Below are 16,611 nucleotides of genomic sequence, written 5' to 3' on the forward strand. Positions count from 1 at the left end.
CCTTCTACCTCACACAAACACTGAACCGTTTCCAGCTGAGGAGTCTTACGAGCAGAGTTTCGAGAACATCTAATAGCTGCTGTTATGTTAACTGATTTTATTTTTATGTGTATGAGTATTTTGCCTACATGGATGTATATTCAGCAGGTTTATGCCTGGTACCCTCAGAGCTGAGAAGAGGACACCTGGAACTGGAGTTATGGTTGGTTACAAGTCACCATGTGTGTTCTGGGAACTGAACCTAGGTCCCCTGCAAGAACAACTACCATTACCTATAGGGCTGTCTCCCAGCTTAGCTGGGAACATTCTTGCATATCACATGTCTTTTGCTTTTGCTGCATATCTATATGCATTGTTGTTGGACAGATACCCAATAAGACTTTGAATCCAAATTTGTGTAACTAAAAAACTTATGAATGGCTTTACTATGACTCTCCCCCGACCCCACCACCTTCATCCATTCATTTTCTCCACCTCCATTCATTTCCTCCCTGCCTCCATTCATTCATTCATGCCCTCGCTTCCATTCATTCATCCCCCTACTTCCATTCATACCCCATCTCCATTCATTCTCCCCCCACCTTCATTCATTCATTCTCCCCACCTTCATTTATTCATTCTTCTCCTTCTTCCATTCATTCATTATTCATACCTTCTCCCCCTGCCTCCATTCATGCACTCCCCAACACACCTTCATTCACTCTTCCTGCACCATGCTCAGCAAAGTTTCCTCTTAATGGAGTCTAACCCTCAGCTTTTCCTGAGCACCCTTTATCTGTCTATGAACTCTCTGCGCATTCTGCTGTGTGTTAAGAAGCTGATCAAACAATATAAATCATAGCCTTTGCCTTCAAGAAGTCATGTCCTACTTGGAAATGACCAGAGCTTAGTAAATAATCCATGAGTCAAACCGCATGCTCAGACTCTTAGCATCCAGAGGACAAGGAGGAAAGTCCAGGGATGTAAATCTGAATGAGTCTGAGAAGATTCCTAGGGGAAGCAGGCATGGAACCCAACAAACCAAATGACTAGGGGTTTGCTTTAATTAGATACTACTGCTATTGTTCTGCATACCACAGAACATCCAGGCACACCCCCTTTCTTCTTTCAGCGTCTTGTTCCTTCCCAGAAACCAACTTGAATTACTTTTCTCGTTTTCTGTTTATTTTCTATTTCAAGGAGAGTGGTGGACTGGTTGCTATGGCAGCAGCTGCATCTCCACATTAAACCTGAATTTTATCAGATGCTTGTTCTGACAGTTCATTTCTGACTTCTGATTGTCTGCCTGTTATAACCACACTCATTACAAAGCTCCTAACAATTGCCCCAAGGCTAATAACACAGCTTGTATAGACTGAGAAAGTGCATAACATAAAAATCCTGGCCTGGGAGAGACACTCAGGGGGAGGCCATTTTTGAGACAAATACACCAGGCCTCTTAGCAGGACAGTAGAGTGGGGATCAATTTACAGGATACTCTAGGTGGAGGCAGATGGTTCTGGAAAATGGAAAATTTCTTCCTATGGAAATGGAAGATAGCTTTCTGGTTCACGTAGACTCTCAAGGGAGGAAGACTAGTTTGTTGATTTTAAGCAAAAGGAGCAAGGGCTTAGGAGGGGACTGGCCAGAGTTCGCTGTGAGAGTTGGATTCTCTCTGTCCAAGATACCTCCTCTCACACCAGACAGTGAGTATTTTTATTGATGTCCTCAAACTGCCAGAAGTACCTTTCTACTCCCAGGGGGATTCACTTTTATTAGAGACAGGGAAGATTCTCACAGAAACCCTCCAGCCTGCTTTTCATTTCAGAAACACAAGAATCTTTTCTTGAGAGAGTTGGCAGTCACCTAATTAGTCATTGAGTCAGTACAGGATTAATTCTTCAAAAGTATATTCCCAAGAACTAAATTGCAAATACCTCAGGGGCCCATGGCTTTACAAACTAGACCTCTGATGTCTGCAAGCTCCCCACAGTAAGGGTGAGAAAATACAGCTAGACTAATAGCTCCCATTGTCAATGGGGTGGTCAGAGCTGAATCATGGGCAGGCACTTCCCAGTTTGGACAATGGAAGGCTTTTTGGCTCACATATGTCTTACAATACACCAACATGAGGGATGTTGGCTGGAATGTTTAAGGAGGACCATACCCAGCCTGGCCACCCAGCCAGTCTAGAGGTAGACTTCACAGAAGCCAGAAGGGATGAAAGTATAACTGGGTGTGGTGGTGTATGCCTGTAATCCTGATTCTCAGGAGACTGGGGTTACAGAGACCTAGGCGCAAAAAAAAAAAAAAAAAAAAAAAAAAAAAAAAAAAAAAAAAAAAAAAAAAAAAAAAAAAAAAAAAATCAAACAACTAGGAAATAAAACGAGATACGGGCACTGACTGAGGAAAAGAAGATGCAGCAGACTCACTAAAACTTTCTTCCCTTATGTCAGAGTTATAAATACTGAGGAGAGGGACAATGCCAAACTCTAGAAGGGCAGAGGGCTAAGCTAGAGAGAAGAGAGGTCTCAAGGGCACCAGCCTGGACTAGCCACTGGACTTCAGCTCCCTAAACTGCAACTGGGGAGGGGGCATCCCCATAGCAACTTATTGAGGTTCTAAGATGGAATGGGCTCCATAGGTACTGCCACAAACTCAGCGCACATGCACACACACACACACACACACACACACACACACACACACACACACCAAAGAAAGAGGGGGGGTAAGGTGGGGTAGGGTAGGCTGGGGTGGGGAGTGCATAACAGTCACTGTGAGACTATGAGTTTCAGTTGGTCATTACCCAAGCTAACTGATCTGAATGCTCACAACCACCCCAAGTAGCAGGAAAGACCCCAGACTAACAGTCTGTTTCCTTAAACAAGCACTCTGACCCAGCAGTGATGGGGATACACAGACAGCCTTGGTTCCTCTTCCACAATGCTTAGCAGGAGGCTGGGGGTGGGCTGGCCAAGGAAAAAAAGCCAAGTCAGTACCCACCACCCAGCCTCCCTCCCTCCCTCCAGTGTAGTTAATGAGTGACCCACTGTGCAGGGCTGAGCTTCCCTGGAGAGCTTGCCATTCTCAATTGCAGCCTCACTGTAAAGACTGTGGCAGCACACAACTGCCATCATGGGCAGCAAGCCTCACGGTGTAAGAAGGAAGGGGTGTGTGTGTGTGTGTGTGTGTGTGTGTGTGTGTGTGTGTAGAGAGAGAGAGAGAGAGACAGGGACAGACACAGACAGACACAGAGACAAACGGATACAGACAGAGACAGACAGGCAAACAGAGACAGACACAGACAGACACAGAGACAGACAGAGACAGACAGGCAAACAGACAGAGACAGAAACAGACAGACGGATGGACGGACAGACAGACAGGTAGACAGGTGGACAGGTGGACAGATGGACAGAGACAGGAGGTAAGAAGGCAGTGACCATAGGAGTGAGCTCACTTGTATAGACATCAGACTCCTGTGGCCCCCTGCAAAGTTAAGTACAGTTCTCTCCCTCCCTCCATCTCTCTATTATTCAATATTTATACTCTAGAATATGTGTATGTGTGTGTCTCTGTGTGGCTGTGAGCTTGTGAGTGTGGTACTTAATGAGAGGACAATGTTAGATCCCCTGGAGTTTGGAATTATAGACAGTTATGAGCTGCTCAGTGGAGGTGCTGGGAACCAAACTCAGGTCCTTGACAAGAGTGGGAAATGTTCTTAACCACTGAGCCATCTCTCTATCCCTGAGCCCAGCTCTCTTAACCAGAGACCCCATGTCAGTCCCTGGTTACCAGTTGGCCATCAGTGTTAGAGTGCAATGAGACTGATACAACAACAATACAAAGAATCCTGTCAGAATCCATGGAGGTACTGGAGGAAAGCACAAATCCTCCCATCAAAACAGCCCAGACTTCTGCAAGGTAGAAGTTATAGGTCCCCAGTCTGCCTTTCGGCAGTCAAATATTAGGCCACTTTTTGGGGTTCATGAGCCTTCCTTCATAAATTCATGTTCTTGATGGTGTAAGCAAATGATTAAACGACTCCAGTTCATCTCAAAAGGCCCTGTATTAAACATAATATAGTTTCATTTATTCTTTAAAAGAAAAATCAGCTTCAAGTGGCATTATTTAAAGCACTAGGAAATATTGAATTGCAGGAAATTCAAGAGGGCGAGGCAAGACAATCAGGGAGAAACATTGGTTTTTTGTTTGTTTTATTTCTAATCTCCGGCCTCTAGAAAAAAAAAAAAATGGCTTGGATGTAATCAAATGAAAATAATATACTTGAAGGTCAAGGAGCTAATTTCACAGGAAACATTTAAAATGTGGTTGCACTGACATACAACTGAGAAGCTCACTCCTACAGTTAAAGTGAGGCGAGCCCTGGGGCCGGGGGTGGGGGGCTTGTGAACAGAGAAGGGCCGTGCAGTCGGGCCTTGTGGGGCTGGCAGCAGAGGAGCACAATAAATCAATACCCAGCAATTCGCCATAGGTTCAAAGGAGTAAACAGAAGCACAACACCCCGCTTTGCCAAGCTCAGCAACCGGTTTCATGGTGCTCTGAGGTCCCCGGGGACGGTGTCATCCACATGGCTCACAAAGTCAACCCAAGATTAAAGGAGTCACTCACTGCTCTTTGGTGACTGTGGCCAGAATATGTTCTCTTACTCTTTGATGACAGACAATTATACCAAGACTGGTTTCAAGAGCCACACTTATTGGCTTCAACGCTCTTGGTTTCAGGGGTCTCAGCCTGACCAATCAGAAGCCTTGGGGTTGAGGTGCAGACATGAGAGTCACAAACTGCCAAGGGGGTATCCATATGCACCTAACATGAACACTCGTGGACCTGGGTAGTATGGCCTCAGCCCACCGCCTACCCCAGTAAAAACTTCTGTCCAACCTTCCCTAGATAGCATAGCCATAATAACCAGAAGAGAGACAGTTCAGTGGGTAAAGTGCTTGACACATAAGCATGAAGACTAAAGTTTGAATCCCCAGAACCATGTGAAAGCCAAGTGGGCATGGGCCCTGCCTGTAATTCCAGCATACAAGAGCTAGAAACAGGCTCAAATCAGGGGGTTCTGAGTTCACATGACAGACTCCACCTCAATATATAAGGTGGAAAGCAAAGATCAAGGGCAACTAATATCAACCTAGGAAACACACACACACATACACACACGCTCACACATGTGCGTACACACAAACATATACATTCACACACACATACTCCGACACAAATGTAAACATACACACACATACATGCTACACATACAATGCAATAAAAGCAATTCTCTAGCATTCACTAAGCAAACCCCAACACACGCCTAGCAGTTCTGCCCATTTGCACACGTAATCCTATACTGACAGTGACTTCATCCAAAGCGCCTCATGGTAGGAACCCAGAGACTGTTTGAGAACACAGGCTCCAGCGTCTTCTCCAGAAGAGCAGGCGTCAGGCTCATAGGCAGAGCAGGGTCTGACATGTTTACCAAAAGAGCTTAACTATTTTGTTCCTTCTTTTTTTAAGTGTGATAATCATTTTTAAAACACTCTTAATAAAGAGAATGATCATCTGGGCAGTGGTGACACAAGCGATTAATCCCAGCATTAGGGAGGCAGAGGCAAGTAGATCTCTATGAGTTCGAGGCCAGCCTGATCTACAAAGAGATCTAAGAAAGCCAGGGCTACAGAGAGATTCTCTCTTGAAAAACCAAACATAGATGAATAGATAGATAGATAGATAGATAGATAGATAGATAGATAGATACACAGACAGACAGACACATCTATTGTAGGTAATGAATACCAAAATAAGCCTTTCTGTGTGTTGCAGGAAGCCAGGATTCTCCTTACCTAAGATAAAAGAAATAAAGGCCATCCCTCTTCAGCACATAGACATACAAAGAGGCAGTAAGGTGAAACAATCAGACACAGCCAGGAAGAAAGATTTCCAGAACCCCAAACAAAGGGCATACACGTCAAGACCCAGGCTACATGGTTCCCAGAGTCCCCCTTTTTGCCTTCAAATGTGGTACTACTACCAAATGGGAGGCTGGATTCCCAAGCCTTGTACTGTGCAGTAAAGATATTAGTCTCCAGAGGGTTTGCGGATGGGTTTCCTAGGCTTTCAAAGGGGAAGTGGGGGTGAGACAAGCCGCCTTTAATGTCTGAGCTCAGTCTTGAAATCAGAACCACAAAATCTGTTTTTATCTCTTCCATTCTAGGCAACCAAGCTGAAAATTCCTGTACTTCCCTTTTCTGCTGTTTTTCCAGATTGTCAATTGCCTCCCTACTGAGAGAATGGAATTCCTCTTAGTGGGAAGCAGGGGTCCCCCCTGAAATGCTGCCTGAGACCTCTCTGAGATTAGGTTACACCAGCATCACACACTAGAAAACACACACCTCTTCCCTTATTAACTTAGCAATCGAAGCCGGTGATGGTTTGTATCCATACACAGTTGACAAATTTGAGGGTAAATCACCCTCACCAGAGGATCAACGGGACAGTTCACCCCAGAGGCTGCTTCCAGAAAGACATGCTTGGGAGGGATTAAGTTTAAGGTTCGGCTAATAGCAGAGATGATTCACTGAAGTTGTCATTTACTAAAGTTACCATTTCGTGGGCCTGAGAGTAAACGGCTTAAAAAGACCACCTGGACTGTGAGCCCACAGGCGTAGGCCACAAGCTTCTTCTCAAGATTATGGGCAGAAATATTATCAAATATAATCACTTGCATTCCCTTTGCCTGCAAAGCCCAGCTCTCCCAAGGGCTTAGACCCTGCTCCATGCAGGGCTCATCTCAAAAATCAGGTGGTAAAAATTCACTCGTTCACCTTGCATATTTCCCATCTCTCCTTCTCCCTTAGAAAGAGTGGAGCATGCATCCTTTGCTCTTGTATTTTAAGGGTGATGGGGCTTTAGCATGCTCTAATATAACCATTAGTGCCAAACAAGATGCTTCTTCTCTTGAGGGACCCAAAATTCACTAAACAGGGCTAGGACAGTATTGTTTGATCATGCTGAAGCCAGTGGTGTTGGTAGGTCTCTATGTGTGTTTGTCTGCGTGCAGGTACACATTGGCATAGATACATGCACACAGACAGACACATGCACATGCAGATGTGTGCATAGCATGACTCTAAAGGTCCTTATTGAAGAAGAAACTACAAAGCATTTATTTTTCTAGCGAGAATTCACTTGGCTAATGCCCAAATGACCACTTAGGTGATCCACTAAACAAATGAACTCATGTCTACACTCCACACAGGCTCCTGGTTTGCCTGTCTTCCTTCAGTCTCTAGGGAAGATACCTCTCGGTCTGTGTGTGGCAGAAGATTGGCACACAATCTCCCAGATGTGCAATCCCTCACCTCTGCCCTCTGCTGCCACTACCCTCCTCTGCCAAATTTCAGGCCTGAACAGGTAGCAAGGTTAGGAAAGAAAAGGCCAGTCGAAGTGGCCACAGAGCCAGCAGGGTCAGAAAGCAGGGCACTGACAAAGGAAGAAAATTCAGTCAGGGGGCCCAGTATTGGGGCCATTAGCCAGCTGTGTGACCGGCTAGATTGTGTCCCCACTCAAACTCAGGTTAAGTCCTAAGATGCACTGTATATCAAGACACGGCTCTAAATGTCCTCCCAGAGATAATAAAGCTTACATGAGGTCATTAGCATGGGCCCTAATTCAGCTTGGTCAGAAAGATGACACTTGCACAGGATATAGGGAAGACTCTTTGAAGATGAGGTGAGAAGGTGACCTTCTACATGCCCAGAGGCGAAGCTGGAGACAGCCCTCAGAAGGAGCCACATTGTCATCAGCTCGAGCTTCAACTCCCAGTCTCGAGAGCTATAGGAAACGGTTTTCCTTTTTGAAGCTGCCAGCCTGAGGGGCTGCATTATAATAGTGAATGAGTGCATCCAACAAGTCATTATTACCCTTCCAGGGTCTCAGTGTCCACATCTACAAAATGGGAACACCTGACCTGCCCACCTCACAGATTGGCAGTGGGGATCCAAGGAGAAATCGTCGGTGGTCCCCAAGCTTGCTGAGCCTGCAGACTTCCTGGCCCTACCTCTAGTCCATGCCATTCTGTGGACCCAGATGAAGACCTGATACCTGTCTCTACTTATCTCTAATAAGATACTTATCTCTAATAATAAGCAAGAGGTATGTGTGACTGAATGAGTGAAAATTTCCCTTTTAAAACAAAAACAAATCTTCAGGCAATAGAGATGGCTCAGCGGTTAGGTACACTGATCTTGTAGAAGACTCGAGCCTGACCCCGGCGCCCATGTCAGTGGCTCACAGTCACCTGTAACTCCAGCTCCAGGGGATCAGAATCAGACACCCTTTTTTGGGCTCCACAGGCACTGCTTTCCCAGACATATAACATACAAATAAGAGTCAGGTAATTAAAAATTAATAAAAAAAAATTTAAACCCCATCTCGAAGGATATCCAAAAGAAAAAGCAGAAAAGGTATTGCCAATGTTGACTTTCAGATGAAAAATAGCAAAGAGAAAAGAATAATGTATTATATTTTAAATAATAATAAGCTAAACAGTCTAGGGCCAACGTTTTATTTCCTTTACCTGATACATTTTTATAGATGGGAAATGAAAAGAAATTCATTTTTAAAAGAAGTTCATTTTCCTGATTTAACCATATATTTAAAAATATTCTGGGGAGGTCAGGGTGTTGACATACACCGTTAATCTCAGCCCTCAGGAGGCAGAGACAGGAGAATTTCTGTGAGTTCCAAACAAGTGAGACACTGTCTCAACCCCCCAAAAAGCTAACAATAGTATATTTATATTAATACATCAACATATTTTTAAATGTATTTATATCTTATTCACATATACTTATATATATTAGGGAAACATTTGGACACAATAAGTTTAAAAGCAATACTTTTTCATAAGAAAATAATCAGAAATGGATATATAAATGGAGGTCAATAAAGCCTTGTTTATAACAATCAATCAGAAATCTGGAGTAAAAGTAACGTTTGGCAAAAAAAAGTTAGGCGCAATAAATTATAGTATGCCCCTACGAAATGAAATACTATAAAGCCTTGTATAGGAAATCTTTATTGGCACAGATATACGTGGTATAAAATGAGAAAAGCTAGCATAAGAGCCCGAGCAGTATAATTTAACCCTGAATAAAAGCCATATATATATATATATGTGTGTATATATATATATATATATATATAGAGAGAGAGAGAGAGAGAGAGAGAGAAATTAGTTTAAAAAAAGTTTAAGAGTTGTTCGTCAAACTGTGAGCGATATCTGGATTTCAATCTCTTCTGCAATAGACAGTCACAGTTTATATAATGTTTTTAGAGACTATGAAGAAGAATTACGGCTGCGGGGGGCTTAGACATTCTACCTCTTTCTGTAAAGGTCTGAAGCAAAAGTGAAGCGACTGCACTTTTACAAGCCTTTCCCCACCCCATGCTGTATAAACACCAGCTACAAGCTGGACTCCATTTGGGAAGCTTCAGTGGCCTTCGTTCTCAGTGCCTTCTCCACTCATATGTGTTTACTTCCAATCCAAAGAGAATCACCTGGAAGACCTGTTCCTCACAGAATGGCCATCAGATTTGAGGTCGGATGCTGGCAATGTGCCCACAGTTACCGGTCACCCAGCAGGCAGCCTTTTTTACACACATAAGAAACCTGTCCTTCTGGACTTTCAGTAAGACACGTTACTTAGCAACAGGCAAAGCCAAGAGGGAAGATGGTGGCAGCCAGAGATGTTTTATGACTGCCCTGTGTGTATCTGGTTGCATTCAACGTAACCAGATAGGAGATAACACTTGGCTATTTTTATATCACAAAGCAAAATATTTGGCTCCTGCCCAGAAGGGCAATTACCTCAAAGTCTTGGCAAGGCCCCTGCGGTATGTGAAGCGGTACCTAATACAGAAGTAAGGAGAGAGAGGCACTGACCTTCATAAATACTGATGATATGAGGATGGTTGAGGGATGACATGATCTCAATCTCTCGTCGGATGTGAACCATGTCTAGCTCGTCCTTAATTTTGTCCTTACGGATGGATTTTATAGCAACCTATAAAGTCAGGAAATGAAATGTTACTGAGAGAACTAAACAGAAGTGAATCAGCCATTGTTGGTGGGGGTGGAAAACAAATGCAGATGTTGCTTGTTGGCCACACTGACAACCACCACAACCTCTCCAGGACAACCTGTGCAATGCCTTTCATTTACAAACAGCCCAGGGTTTGGGTCTTCATCTTCTTCATTAAGCAATGGCTGTTTAGCCAGCCGCAGTTCATTTATTCTAGGAATCGTGATGGATCCTTTGGGAGGGAAAGGGGAGCAAAGTTGAGGTGGCTTCTCAGGGTGATTATGGAAGGTGAAATTCTAAACATTCAGTTCCTTGTGAAGCTGAGACACTGACTTAAAGAGAAAAAAAAAAAATCACCGTGTGGCCAACCCCAAAGTCAGTTCAGCCTTCAAACCTTCATCCTGAAGATTCAACCTAGGCTCTGCTTGCACAATTGCTTAAAATGTGTAAATCCTTCCTCCATTCCATTACAAAGTGTCTGACAGACAGTCCTACAGAGACAAACCAGGACAAAGCAAACAGTGGGGCAGCCTCTCTCTGTGACCAAGTCCAAAGCTCCAAGTGCCCTTGAATACAAATTTGTAGAGAATGGCGAGGGCCAGTCCACAGTCTCCTCAGACAGATGAGAAGAAGACATCAGACGGCAACAGGAGCCTAATGAGGAAACGTACTTTCGCCATTGGATCTGTCTCTGTTCACAAACAAGTTGGCAAGGGACAAAACAGGGAGCCTACCAACCAACCGGTTGACTGCCACACTGAAAGTCTGCTTAGTTCCCCAAACGTGCCCTCCCCTGACCTACTTTTCTCACACGTACATTCCATCCTAGGTGGGAGACAGGCAGCTAGCCCATCCCTCAAGGTAATAACACATGGTGCTATCTGCAAAAGAACAAGTCCACATGAGAAGCAGTCTACAACTGACTGCTGATATCTACAGCTTGACAGGTGATATTGCAAGGTGGCTCCCAGGCCACCACAGCAGGAACGGACCTGAATCCCTGAGCATCTTCAACTCCTGCCCTGGAAAAATCCCGTAATGAAAGCATGTCTACCTGAGTTCTCACACACACATGCATGCATCACACACTAAACACACACACACATCACACATACACACACTTTTGCACATACATACTACACATGCACACATGCACACACATCACACATGCACATGAGCATATGTGCATGCATGCACAAGCACGAGCGCACATACACACACACAAATGAGTAAATAAAAGAAGTCAAATGACGCTGCCCAACAGCTATGTGAAGATGATCTCTGATCCCTCTGACATCCTACTCCCATTTGGTGATCAAAAGTGGCTCAGACATAAGACATAGGAAGCACAGCTTGGGACCCAGTGGAGGTACCACCCTCCTCAGCTCCTGGGTGGACCCTGGGGCTAGTTAAAGAAAACTGCACTGAGAAGAATGAGCCTTCTAGCTCCAGGGCCCCTTGTAACTACAGTGCCAGGCCCAGAGCTACCAGGACCTTCATGACAGCCTCATTCAGTATGCAGCCAGAGGAGCCTCCTCTGCTTACGTCAGATGGAGAGCTTTATCTTGGCTGAGTGAGGCCTATATCCCGGGAGCTGATTTCTGGATGAAAAAGACAGTGAACACACACAGGCCCTGTAGGATGTGGGTGGCTGCTGGACCAACTTCCACATTCCTTCAAAAACTAAAGACGGGCCAAGGTCAGAAGCCACCCCTCTGGGTGAGCAGCAAGCTGAGCTTGGCCTCAAGGAAGCCCAGTGGTCAAATCACGATAGTAATACATCCCTTCATCATCCAGGGTCAGAGGGTCATTCTAACACATGAGAAAATGAGCCCACTGGCCATTCCCTGCAAGAGTCCAGCAACAAGCCAAGAGCCTCATGGTAGCCCTGCCAAGGCAATACTTCCAGCTAGGCATGAAAGGAAAGTGCCCACATTCTCATCAAGCCTGGCTCAGCACTGCAGAAACTCAAAGGGCGTCACAATTGTTAAAAACCAGGGTGACTGTCTCTCCAACCAAACCCTCTCTGGGAATGCACTGCATCTTCCATTGAAAATGCCAGGGGCCCATGTCTGTCCCATTGCAAACGGCCCTGGGTGGGAAGTCTAGGGAAACAAAAGCCAGGAACCATTGAATGGAATGTAACTGCCAACGCAGAGGCTGGCCTCCACGGGGGAGATGACCCTTCCAAGGTCAGCCAGCCAGCTAATGGCAAACCAAGAAACAATCATAAGAATCCCAGAGTCAGCACGCATTAAGCATCTAACTGGCAAGCTGGCTACTGTGAAGAGCTCCCTGTGCTGTGATGCAGCATCCTGCTTGTACGAGCCAGCCTCTGCTGCATGCCTTCCCTCCAACTGGCACTGCCATGTCACTCCCTCTAGACCCTTCCCACTCCACCCCCTTCAGGACATTAGATAACAACCGACTCTCTTTCTTCTTGTCTTGTTTGCTGCACACCAGGCCTATTTGTGTAGGACCCAGACAGCCAAAAAGGACATTTTAAAAAGGTTGTTACGAACAGAGACCCATAACCACAGACCCTAAGTGGGTATCTACCTCTAGAAGCTGAAGGAAAAGCTGGGTCAGTGCACAGACACTGTCGGGTAACGGTTAGAAACATGGCTGGGCGCCCTGGCTAAAACCAATCTCTAGCTGTGTGGCCTTGAGTGGGTTACATAACCTCTCCATGCCCCAGTTTCTTCATCCATTAATAAGGAGCTAACAGAATCTGCTTCTCGGGGCCCTACAAACACTGCATGATAGATGCTTAAGAGGTAAACAGCGGCCATCTTTACTTAGAGCAAGCATCCGGTAAGTACAGCCTCCCTCTCTTCCTCAAAGCAAACTTGAATTCCTGCTGGTTCCTCAAGACACAGCAAGTGACACGCTTACACATGGATATCACATTTGTTTGTCCCAGAGTACATGCAGGACTAGATAGCACCTGGTCTTGTAATGTCACCTAAAACTACTGGTAAGCTCAAAACAGCGGAAACCAGTATTGCTAGTACAGTTGGTATCTGCATCCTCAGATTCAGACAAGGCAGAAAGGTAAACAACTTGAACCCCAAAAGCATCCCCAGGACCAGCCCAACTTCCTTCATCCAAATCCCCATCAGCTAAACAAGGAAATGTGGTGTGCAGCCTGTGACTGTGACTGTTCTTTTTCACTCCCTTTCTGAGCACCTGTCCCTGACCAGGCCACACATGCAGGAGGACACATCCACCATGCCCTCAAGGCAAGAGGTGGTAGAGAAACACAGGCAAAGAGCAACAATTACAATGATGTCACTCCTCCCTGTGGCCCAGCCATCTAAGAACTATGCAGCCTGTGTGGCATGACAGAGGAAAGCCCCTCTCTCCAGTTTTTCAACTCTCACATCCCACAGGGCTCACAGAGAGAAAGAGAGAATGAATGATCAGATATCTTAAATTACACATCTTCCCCTACCCCAGATCTACTTCTTTCTAGCAAAAGCTGAGGGTGAGCTTGGGGCAAGAGGCTCAGGGGTGTGTGTGTATGAGGTGTGTGTGTGTGTGTGTGTGTGTGTGTGTGTGTGTGTGTGTGTGTGTGTGTCACACTGCAGCCATGTTCATAAACATTCTCCAGTCTAGACAGCACTATGCAACATGTAAAATAGTCTGCTTTTAAAGAAGGCCACCCTATAGGTTAATATAGAAACCTTATGCAGTACTAGCAGGCTTGGCCATGGAGCTGTGAATTCTGCCCTGTGCTGACTGCTGTCAAAGGCCCACTCGGCCCAGCCAATTCCCATCTCTTGTTAAACATAACAGACTCAGTCTCCTCTTTGAGGTTGGCAGACTTTCTTTCATCGACTAATCACCCCATACCACCTGCTCTGCCACCTGTGGGACATGCTCTTCCAAGATGGCTGCTCCATGGATGCCGAGATCCAGGTGACAAGTGGGGCAAGGGCAGGAGGAGGGGTGTAACTTTGGGCAATCCCAGACCCCACAGCTCTCTCTCTCTCTTTCCTCACCTGTAAATGGGATTGAAGAGCCTGGACATCTGTTCACTGAATAGTAGTATTTACAAAGCAGGCCTGGCTGAACAATACTCACAGTCAAGTCATTAGCACAGCAAGTCATAGCACAGGCTGTTTCCCCTCATTACACTCCCCCACCCTCCTCCATCCTTATACAGTGGCAAACATAGGTGGAAAACATAATACATTTCCAGGGAGACCACGGAAAGGATGCCAGTGTAGAGTAGACCTTGCACTACGGCATGAAGAAGACTCTACTCTAACCAAGGTAGTGATGGTCCTCTGGTTTCCCAGTCTCCTCACAAGAATGGGTATTCATGCACTGCCCTATATTGGCTTACAGAGAGTATTCTAAAACAGGGCCTCTTAAATCTGACACACTTGGGTATCTTGTTAAAACATTAAGTTCTGTATTTAGAAGTATAGTATAGGACCTGGGCTTCTGCATTTATAGTGAGCTTCTCAGCAACACAGTAATGCTATCTAAGGGACCACAGGTTTCGGGAGCCTGCTCTGACTGCTTGTCTGTGGTCCTAACACAGCAACATTTGTAATAGCTAACAATTTTTTTCCTGTATTGATTGAAACTGGGGCCTTGGTCATACAAAGTAAGCGCTCTATTTGAGCCATATGACTCACTCTGTCTTATTTGTTCTTTTAGATACAGGGTCTCTCTGGCTTGCCAAGACTGGCCTGGAAATAGGTCTATACTCAAACGGGTCTTAAACTGCTGGCCTCAGCCTCCTGAGTGGCTAGGATACCGGTCTATGCCAACAGGCCAGACTCCTGATGCAAACTTCTGCTGATATTCCTGTAAGAGCATAACAGACATTTAGCACAAACTTGTGCTGATATTCCTGTAAGAGCATAACAGACATTTAGCACACGTTCACAGAGAACCCACAGAACTCATTTCATTTGGTCCTGACTACATTTTATATCGAGACGCTGAGCCTGGAGGCTGTGGATACAGGAAGGATCGAGTATGGTGAGGGGCAAGGATGGTGGTGCATGTCTTTAACCCCAGCACTCCGTAGCAGAGGCAGGAGGATCCCTGTGAGTTCAAGGCTAGCTTTATCTATATAGTGAATAAGGGAGTTCCAGGCCAATCAGGGCTATACGGTGGCACGCTTTTCTCAAACATAGAAACAAAACCAAACCAAACTAACAACAACAAAGTCAGAACATTGACACTGGCAAGTGACAGTGTTGAGGAATCCCAGAGTCTTCAAAGGCCAACAAGATGGGGCTCCTTGGAAATGATGGTGAAGTACTACAGAGCCAGGGCTCTGCAGGAAGGGGTCCTGGGGAATGAGCCTCCCAGGAACAGGCAGATCATAAGCAACACTGAGAATGAGGGTGCTTCTAATCCCAGCAATAGCAGTTGGTAACCCATCTGGTCTGCCGTTCACAAGGTGTGAGCTCACACCTGCCACGTTCCCGTTCCATGGACCACTGAAGGAGCAGCAGGGGAGCGGCAGGCTACGTAATCAGGGGCAGTTGAGAAGTTAGCGTGGCCTTCCCTCCTTACCAAGAAGCCTGGGTTCTACAGCCGGGAAGCAGGCAGCCTTGTGGTAGGGCCAGTGTCTGGGACTTTCACCCTGGAGCTCCACAGACTGTAGGGCAGAGCCCTGCACCATATGGGCCACACACACCCCAGATTCCCCAGATCACCAGAGGGCCTTGATTCAGAAAAACCCTGGCTGGATCATGATAATGCCACCCAGAAGCCTATGTTGCAACCCAAACCCTAATCAATTCAGTGACCCTCTGCTCTGTGTGGAGCAATAAGCTGTCTGAATTCAACACACAGGGCCTGTGCCAGCTCTGCCTCAGGGCAGGTGGCTCCTCAGCCCTCCTCCCTAGCCTGTTCATTCATGTCCCTACATGGGTGTTTTTGCAGACCAGGGATAGAGGAAAGCCAAGAACTGTATGTGTGTGCCCTAAGGCAGCCCACCCCTGCAAGAAGTTCTGAGAAATACAGACCTGTTCTCCACACTATCTTTCCTAAAACTACCATTAGAAACAAAATAATTCCTTGGATGATTTCAGTTTCTCTTCTGCTATGAAAAACAATGTGGTTAAGCTCCAGATTTTAAACAGTGAAAGTTTGCTCTAGCTGGCCTGGGCCAGCTCAGAGCAATTACTGGGGAACCTTTGTCTACTCGGTCACTCTTCTCTGTTCTGTGTCCACCCCTGCCCACCTTTGCCCCCCTTCAAGGGCAGCGCCAAGAATGTCCACAGTGCAGTACCAATGCTGCAAGAAGGGGAGCTGAAGACTAAGAAATCTCAAGGCAGATTTGCACTCCAGGTATTGTGTCAGAGTTTATGAGCACAGGCTGGTGGCCATGGCTGACCTGGCAGGAACCAAGGAGGACAAAAAGGAAGCACTTGGGTAGGTAGTGTTGGACGCTCGTGCCAACCGTGAGAAAGGGCAGGCAGGGTCTCCAAACCAGTGATCTGTCGAGGGATGGGCAGTGGATGTTCCAAATGGATGAGAGCAAAGCAGGGTTAAA

At 45.9% G+C, this 16,611-nt stretch overlaps 1 protein-coding gene across 2 annotated transcripts in view; it reads right to left on the reverse strand.

Annotated features, from left to right (window-relative positions):
• The window catches only part of Nuak1 (NUAK family kinase 1), a 64,807-nt gene that overhangs the window by 28,330 nt on the left and 19,866 nt on the right, over positions 1 to 16,611 (reverse strand). For both annotated transcript variants that reach the window (XM_076919773.1, XM_076919774.1), the window contains one exon: positions 9,947 to 10,067. In XM_076919773.1, the coding sequence (XP_076775888.1) occupies positions 9,947 to 10,067 (121 nt within the window). The remainder of the gene's footprint in view (positions 1 to 9,946; positions 10,068 to 16,611) is intronic.

The sequence above is a fragment of the Arvicanthis niloticus genome, chromosome 22 (genome assembly GCF_011762505.2).
Source record: "Arvicanthis niloticus isolate mArvNil1 chromosome 22, mArvNil1.pat.X, whole genome shotgun sequence".
NCBI classification, from domain to species: Eukaryota; Metazoa; Chordata; class Mammalia; order Rodentia; family Muridae; genus Arvicanthis; species Arvicanthis niloticus.